This window comes from Colossoma macropomum, unplaced genomic scaffold, assembly GCF_904425465.1.
Source record: "Colossoma macropomum unplaced genomic scaffold, Colossoma_macropomum, whole genome shotgun sequence".
Taxonomy (NCBI): Eukaryota; Metazoa; Chordata; class Actinopteri; order Characiformes; family Serrasalmidae; genus Colossoma; species Colossoma macropomum.
In genome coordinates this window covers 25034263-25042672 of record NW_023494809.1, presented here as the reverse complement: position 1 = coordinate 25042672, position 8410 = coordinate 25034263, and the positions used below count along the sequence as shown (strand labels likewise).

Below are 8410 nucleotides of genomic sequence, written 5' to 3'. Positions count from 1 at the left end.
TAACATTGAAAGTAGCATTATATATGAAGTATGTTCTGTAAGGGTCCATGGTGGTCCTGACCACTGAAGAACAGGGTAAAAGGGGGCTAATAAAGTATGCAGAGAGACAGATGGACTACAGTCTGTAACTGTAGAACTACAAAGTGCACCTATATAGTAAGTGGAGCTGATAAAATGGACAATGAGCGTAGAAACGAGGAGGTGGTCATAATGTCATGCCTGATCAGTGTATAGAGGCATGTCTTTCATTTATAAAACACATTGAGACAAGTTTCTATGTTTCTATTGAAAAACACAGTAAAAACATAATCAGTATGAAGAAGAAGATCCCCTGATCTTACATAGTACAGGTATAAATTTATTCGCTCTGGAAATCTGCAACGCATAACCGCTCATCATGGAAAAGAACGCTGAAACAAGAGTCATTTTACTTGCAACACTTTGCTGACAAAATGCTTGTGTAGACTGACTTCTCTCAGTCAGACTCCAGCAGCTAAAAGCTAAACGTTTTCCAAAAGCGAGGTAGAAAGATCACCATACCGTACCAGCCACTGTGTAAGTGGACTTCATTCATTAGCTTTATTAAGAATATTAATTGAGAACACAGTCAGTTCCATCTTACGACCTGGCAATACCATCACAGCAGCGCTCGTGGAAATGCAGATCAGTAAACAGACATGAAAAAAACACAAACAAACAAACAAACAAACACACGCCTGTGGGAGACATGTTGAATCATCTTTTTATCACAGCTTGGAGACGTGGCTTATTTGAGACTCATGCAGCTCACAGATCTCGCATAGTTGTCTTTTGTGTGTGTTTGAGGGTTCTTTGCATCATGAAACGTTCTTCAGATTGATGGAGAATGTGCTGTATATGGTTCTGGCTGTTTGAAAAGGGTTCTATATAGCACCAAAATGAATTCTTCTACTGTTACAATGCCAAGCTTGTAACAATAGAAAAACCCTTTTTTGGTGCTATATAGAAGTCTTTTCAATAAGGTTCTACATAGAACCATCTACAGCACCTTGTCCATCAATCTGAAGAACTCTTTCATGATGCAAAGAACCCTTTAATAATGCAGAGAGTTCTTTGAGTGTTCATTGTTCTATATAGAACCATGTGCTTTGCTAAAGAACTCTTGAAGAACCATCTTTTTTAAGTGTGTACACATAAAATTTTCTAATAGCATCTTATGCTTCTGTTTTCCTCGTTCTTCTGCTTCTTCTTCTTCTTCTTGTCTTGTTTTTCTTCCTCTGCATCGTCTTCTTCTTCTTCTTCTTCTTCTTCTTCCTCTACATCCTATTTTTCTTCTACTCCTTTTTTTCTTCTACACCTTCTTTCTTTCTTCACCTTCTTTTTCCTTTTCTTCGTCTTCTTCTTTTTTGTTGCTTCCACTGTTTCTTATTTGGCTTCTTTTTTCCTTCCTTTCTTCTTCTTCTGCTTTTCCTCCTCCTCCTCCTCTTTCTACTTCCTTTTGTTCTTTTTCTTGTTCCTTTTCTTCTACTTGCTCTTCTTTATCTTTTTTGTTTTCTGGTTCTATTTTTGCTTATTTGTCTGCTTCTCCTCCTCCCTTTTCCTCTTCTTTCTCTTTTTCTTCTCCTGTTTATCATCATCATCATCATCATCATCATCATCTTCTTCTTCTTCTTTTTATTATTAAATGTATTGGTTACAGCAGCCATAGCAGAAACACTAGTTGCAGTGCTTGCAGCGTCTCTCTGTAACATCAAATCAGCAGATCAGAGAAGGTGGTGATAAACAGAACCTACAGAATCTCACCAAGAGCACTGAGCACTGATCACTGATTTATAGGCTACATATAAAGGTTATGAATTGCACAATATCCTTATTATCAGTAGACAAATGTATTATGAAATGTCTGGAAATCATAGGCTGTCCTTTACTGGTAAACATGCAGTAGTGTAGCAGCTTCATGTCTAATGATAAATGTCCTCAGTTCAGGGTTGCCAGGTTTATACCTGTCTGATTCCTGACAACATGAAGTCTTCAGAATTGTACCTGTGGTCTGCAGAGGCAAACTTGTGACTCCAGGTAAAGCTCATTAGACACATAGGCCCTCAGGTCCTTGGCCTCATTAACAGATGGACTGGCCTGCAGAGGTCAGGTCGTACTGTGGTGTCAGTGTTTCATGGACTGCTGGAGAACTTTTGGTTCATCCTTAAAAATAAAGGTTCCTAAATGGTGGCTTGGATCATAGGGACAAGCTTTGATAAGGTCAGGTGGTGTTTCTCCAAAGAACTCTTGTTTTTGGCAGCTTTACTTCTGTGTAAAACTGTCTGTTTTTCCTTTATATGTAGTTATAAACTGGATGTTTTTGAGTTGTGTTTATCCAGCATTATGAGCTAATAATGCTGAGTGGTTGGTAAAGGACATATCTGTTACATACACTCTCAAAAATGATGGTTGTTCAAGGGTTCTTGAGTAAAGAAGGTGCTTCTACATAGAACCATGAACATCTTTGCATGATCAAAGGGTTCTTTGCATCATGAAAAGGCACATTGATGGAGAATGTGCATATATGGATCTATATAGAACCTTCTTGAAAAGGGTTCTGTACAGCACCAAAAAGGGTTCTTCTATTGTTACGATTTCAAGCTTGTAATAATAGAGGAACCCTTTTTGGTGCTATATAGAAGAACACTTTCATGATGCAAAGAACTCTGTAATCATGAAAAAGTTATTTGAGTGTTTATGGTTTTATATTGAACCATTTTCTTTACTAAAGAAGCCTTGAGGAACCATTTTTAAGTTCATATGATATTAGAACATATAAAATTCTAAAAATAAGTTCTAAAAGCATCTTATGCTTCTGTTTTCCTCGTTCTTCTTCTTCTTCTTCTTCTTCTTCTTCTTCTTCAGTTTTGACTGTGTTTTTCAATAGAACCATAAAAACTTGTCTCAATGATTTTTATACATGAAAAGTCGTTGCCTTTATTGCCTCTCTCTAAATATAGTCATTCTATGGAAACGTCCATTTTTGTGTCCCTAGTGTTTACAGATATGTTACACTTGAAAAACATTTTTAGGGTTTATTTTCATAATTTATTAATATTTTAAAATAAAGCAACACGTTATTTTAACAATTACACCTTCTTTGCCCGTCAATTTAGCAATACTGTTTTTTAAATCAGTTATGTAGAATTCCAGGCACCACAGAAGAGCTTGTCCCCACAGTCATGTGTAAAGGGTGAGGCCATATTTTCAGGTAAAAAAAAAGAATTCTGCAATTTTAACTGCAATAATCTATACATGACTATGAAATATATGATTTAAATGACATAAAGAAATATTAAATAAAATATATAATGAAGGTTGTGGTCCTCATGCGTCATGTCACTGGTGTTACTGCATAACAAAACAATCTCTTATTTTGATAAAAATCACACTGATGACATCACTTGACTTCCTTTTACCTATTTTCTGAGGATCTATGAAGAAAAGCACATGGTGAGTTCACTGTGTCTTTCAGTTATCAGAGATTTTCTCATTTAGCTCATGATTTCATATGAAGCTTTTAGCTGAAGTCACTGGTGTGACCGACTTTATTCTTAGAAACTTGTGAAAAAAATAGAACACAAATAGATTAAATTATATATTTTAGTGGATATTCCATGAATGACAACAGGTGGTTTGATGCTCTGTGGCAGCCATTTTGTAAAATGCATTTTCATTAAAAATGTCTCTGGTGTTACCTTTCTTATGTGTAACACCAATGAGGATCGGTAACACCAGTGACTCCTATGGACAGATAGAAAAGTGGATGTTTCTGTAGAATGACCCACATATATATATATATGTGTGTGTGTGTGTGTGTGTGTGTGTGTGTGTGCATATTTTGGTGCAGCCTACATGAGGTGCGCACCAACTTGGGAGTCAAAAACCAAACAAATGAACAGTCTTGACAGCTTCTGTCCCCATTTATTCATTCACCAAGTACAGTGATATGCCATCATTGTACACAATGGTTCATTCTTGTGTAAATTTTTGTGTTTTTTGCTTAATAAAATGTTTATTTATTTGGAAAACATTAAGGTTCATGCACAACAAACCATACATAGACCTTTTCAAAAGAATAATATAAATCAGAATAGATAAATTAATAAATTAAAAACTTCAAAGTTTTCCAAAAACATTGTGTTATCTGACTGCTGCTGGAAAAAAAAGTGCAATAAACTAAACTGATTCAATGAACTAAACCGACTCCATCATCAACAGAGACTGTGACCGAGTACTGAAAAATGCAGGAGAAGGGTAATGTGTTGATGAGTGCAAAAGCCCCCCAAAACATTCACTTTGTCTGTTTATGAGATCGTTTTTATGCTTCTGAACGGCCACACGCCCTGCCTGTTGATCAGTAAACTAGCATATCGTCTTAAGTAACAAATATTTAGTTATAAAAATACAAATATGAACTTCGGTAAAAAGAAGCGTGCCTGTTTTTTTGTCTCGTTTTGTTTTTTTGTTTTTTAAGAGAGGTGGAAACACCCACATTGGCACAAGAGCTTAAAGTTCATGCAAAGAGACCAAAGAGATATTATTACTATATACATGACGTCAAACGTAAATATTCATTTAAAAAAGAGAGATGGAACAAAATAAACAACAAGATATCCTCCTTCTTTGTCCTTTTCATCGTGATTATTGTTGTTATTACTCCACGTTGCTTCAGACCGTCCTTGCTGGCGTTGGCTGTTGAAATGAATGGTGACGCTTTATTGTAGGGTGGTGTTCATAAGGCTGCATGACACCTACATAGGCCTGTCATGACAACTGATATAGATCTACATAGACATTTTGAAAGGATAATTCCACCCCAGAAAATGACAGAAAAATGCCGTCACTTTTTTGAGAAATGACCTTCTGGAATAAATTTTTGTAAATATTTATGTAGGTTTATGTCACTTGTCATGAAGTGCTACTGTAGCATTATGAACACTGCCTTACCATAAAATCTCACCAAAACAACCCTTTGTCATCCTCCTCTAACCTGCTGCTTTGCTTGGGTTTGGGTTGATGCACATTTTTCAGAAATGGACGCGTGGAGGACAAATTTCAGATCTTCTGTCATCTCGATGCAACTCGCCTTTTCCATGCAAGCGAAGAACGTTGCATTGTTGGTATTTAGGAAACGATGCCAATACAAGCAAAATTGTGTCGTGGTGCTGAAGCGGACAGTTCCCCTTTGGCCTGGAGAAGCAGGGCTTCAAAAGACTTCAAATGAGATGAAACGTCAGACCCAGCCGTCAACTCGGACTGAATGAAGACTGGCTCGTGCAGAACTGACAAAAAGAACTGAATGAAAACAAGAGCTGGTAACCTTTCTGCACGCCAGCTTTTGGGATGGGTTTGGGTTGGAGAATCGCCTGCAAATCCCTCTGCTAAAAGCCCAACAGCGTCTCACTCTCTTCGCCCCTTCCTCCCGTCTTCCTCAGCTTCTCCTCCAGCGTCGAGACTCCTAAAAACCTTCTCGGCTGCTCCTCCTCACTGCTCACATGCACAGTCGACAAGTGCTTCAAACCGGTGACTGAAAAGAAAAACATTGACGAGGCATCGTTCCGCGCTTTTAAACGCCCGGGGAGGACTTGTCTGTCATGCCTTTGAGGACTTCATCTATTCGGTCGTCTTCGATGACCACTGTGAAGAGAGCACATGTTTATTTATTTATTTTTTTACTAAGTTGTTTAACTGAAATGAAGGTAAACACTAAAAATAGAACCATACTGGTTTACAAGCCTGAAGTTCTTATTGGAATTATCCATTCTACCTTAAATGGTACAGCAGCTCTATTGCAGCGCCTGTACGGGCAAAATAAGTGCTGCACCATTTAAGGTGGAATGGAAAATTTGAATAAGGAGTTCTTGCTTCAGCTTTTAGCCTCATTTGTGGTCTCATATTGTAGGAAAAAGCTAAAAACACTGTTGGATTGTCTTGGAGCTCTGTGGCTGTTTGGAGGGTTTTTGGTTTGTTTTGATGGCATTCCTGCTGGAAAAGGACCGTCTGGATTAGAACCTAATGGTTTTGCTTTCTAATTGGAATTGGCTTAATGGTGACAATGACCCTTTAAAAAAGCCAAAACTCATTACAAAACCATTAGAAACCAACAGAAACAGCTCTTTGTCTATGTTATTTTTCAGCAGGGATTACAGTTGAATTCTTATCATTTCCATATTCAAATTAGATTTTAAGATCATGTCAATATGCAAATCTCATAACTTAGTTTTGAAAATGCGCATCGTGTGTAAACATTTCATGTTGATTGTTAATTAATAGAAATGCTCCAAAATTACATTAAATATCATTAATAACAATGACATACATTACAGTTATTTTCTAAAGACAATGGATCTATTCCATGCTTAAGTGGTTCCTTGCATGGTCAAACGGTTCTAGCATCAAAAAGGGTTTATCTATTGTTACACGTTTGACCTCGTAACAATAGAGGAAACCTTTTTGGTGGTTCTAAATATTCTGTATAGAACCATACACAGCACATTGTCCATGAAGAACCATCTCACCATGCAAAGAGCATGAACATGGTTTTCACCATGCAAAGAGCCATCTAAGCATGAACATGGTTCTCTATACAACTTTACTAAAGCACCCTTGAAGACCCATCAGCGTGTATGACACTGGGTCTTGCTCACCGTGCTTGGCTCTGCCGATCTGGCCGAGTTTGGGTGGTCTTTTGGACTGCGACGTTCCGAAGAACGAGTTCGTGTCCTGCAACCTGCAGCTGAACGAGATCTGGCTGACATCGTTGTCCCCTCCGTAGCCGCTCATCTTCCCCTCGCTGTAGGGCAGCACCTCGGACATGGCGATGGAGTCTCGAGCAGGAGTGACCGACCGGATAAAAGCGAGACGAGTGCGTTCAGAGGCGGTGCTGCGATCCGGAACTTCGCCTTCCTCTCGGGCTCGGAAGTCTTTCCCGCGTAAAGTGGAGAAATGGATAGAAAACTCCGCTGCAGGAGCGCAGAGCTCGCGGCGGTCCGGGTTACCGAGCGCGAGAGAGAGAGAGCGAGAGCGAGCGAGAGAGAGAGGGTGGGAGAGAGCGAGCGAGGGCTGTGCGCGCGCCTGCGGAGCTCCTGTGAAAAATGCAGGGAGATCCCGAGACCGTGAAGGAAACCCAGACGGAAAAGTGAAGTCATTCATCCGGGTGAGAAGGGGGCGGGGTCAGGAGACAAAAAAAACAAAAAAACAACCTGAGCTTCTTAGATGGATTCCATTCCCGCAGAGAAGCTGAAGACCATAGAACCAAAACAAGCTCTCACCTTCATGTTCCACCAACCAGAGAAGAAAAAATGAAGGTCTGGTGGTTCCTTGAAAGAACCTAAGAACGAGAACCTTTTTAAAGACCGAAGAGCCTCCAGATACTACAAAGCTCCTATACACTCTTCAAAAAGATGGGTCTGTAGTACAGACGGTGGTTCTGCATAGAACCATGAACACTTAAAGAACCATTTGCATGCTTAAACGCTTTTTTGCATGGTGAAATCGTTTGGTGTGGTTCTGTATAGCACCAAAAAGGGTTCTGCTGTTGTCACCAGCTTGACATTGTGGCGATAGAAGAACCTTTTTTTGTTCATCTTCAAAAAGGTTCTATATAGAACCAAACACATTTTCCATGGATGTAAAGAACAGTTTCACTATGCAACGTTCTAACTTTTCTGATTATTTTCTAAAGGTTCTATGTAGAACCATATACAGCACATTCTCCATCAATCTGAAGAACGCTTTCATGATGCAAAGAACACTTTAATAAAGCAAAGGGTTCTTTGAGTGTTCATGGTTCTATGGAAAACCATTGCCTTTACGATAGAACCGTTGAAGAAGCATCTTTTTAAAGAGTGTACTGAGTAAGGCTTTCACCTAGAATCGTTCAAGCCAAGCATCATTGAAAAACCCAGAGTTTTTAGAAGAACCCGTTTTTGTGCATTTCCAAAAAGGTTCTATATAGAACCAAACAGACTCTCCATCGATGGGAAGAACAATTTCATCATGCAAGCGTGTAAATGGTTAGAACCATTGTTACTCATGGTTAGAACCATTGTTACTCAAGGTTAGAACCATTGCCTTTACTAAAGAACCCTTGAAAAAACATCTTTTTTAAGAGTTTAAGAGTGTGAGAACCAAAGATGGACCTTTCAGCACCGTGGACAGCAGCAACGTACGTTCACAGTAGAAACACCAGCTCTACACTGTCAGTCATTTGTGTCCAACAGGCCGCCGTAGGGGTCAATTCAGCATTGGGGGTGGGGGGTGAGTGGGGGATACTGTAATAGTTGAACTGAACAAACATGCAAACTTAGCATTTGAGGAAGAAGAAATCAGCACATTCAGCCCAAAGCATTGTTTATCTTTCAAGAGCAGAAAATAGCCATTCTCCTAA

The 8410-nt window shown here is 39.1% G+C and overlaps 1 protein-coding gene across 1 annotated transcript; it reads right to left on the bottom strand.

Moving 5' to 3' along the window:
- Positions 1 to 3915: 3915 nt before the first annotated feature.
- camk2n2 (calcium/calmodulin-dependent protein kinase II inhibitor 2) lies at positions 3916 to 7059 on the bottom strand. Its single transcript, XM_036558874.1, has 2 exons — positions 6669 to 7059; positions 3916 to 5658 (listed from the first exon to the last, which is right to left on the bottom strand). The coding sequence occupies exons 1-2, from the start codon at positions 6835 to 6837 to the stop codon at positions 5588 to 5590; spliced, it is 240 nt and encodes a 79-aa protein (XP_036414767.1). The 5' UTR covers positions 6838 to 7059; the 3' UTR covers positions 3916 to 5587.
- Between the last annotated feature and the right edge of the window lie 1351 nt (positions 7060 to 8410).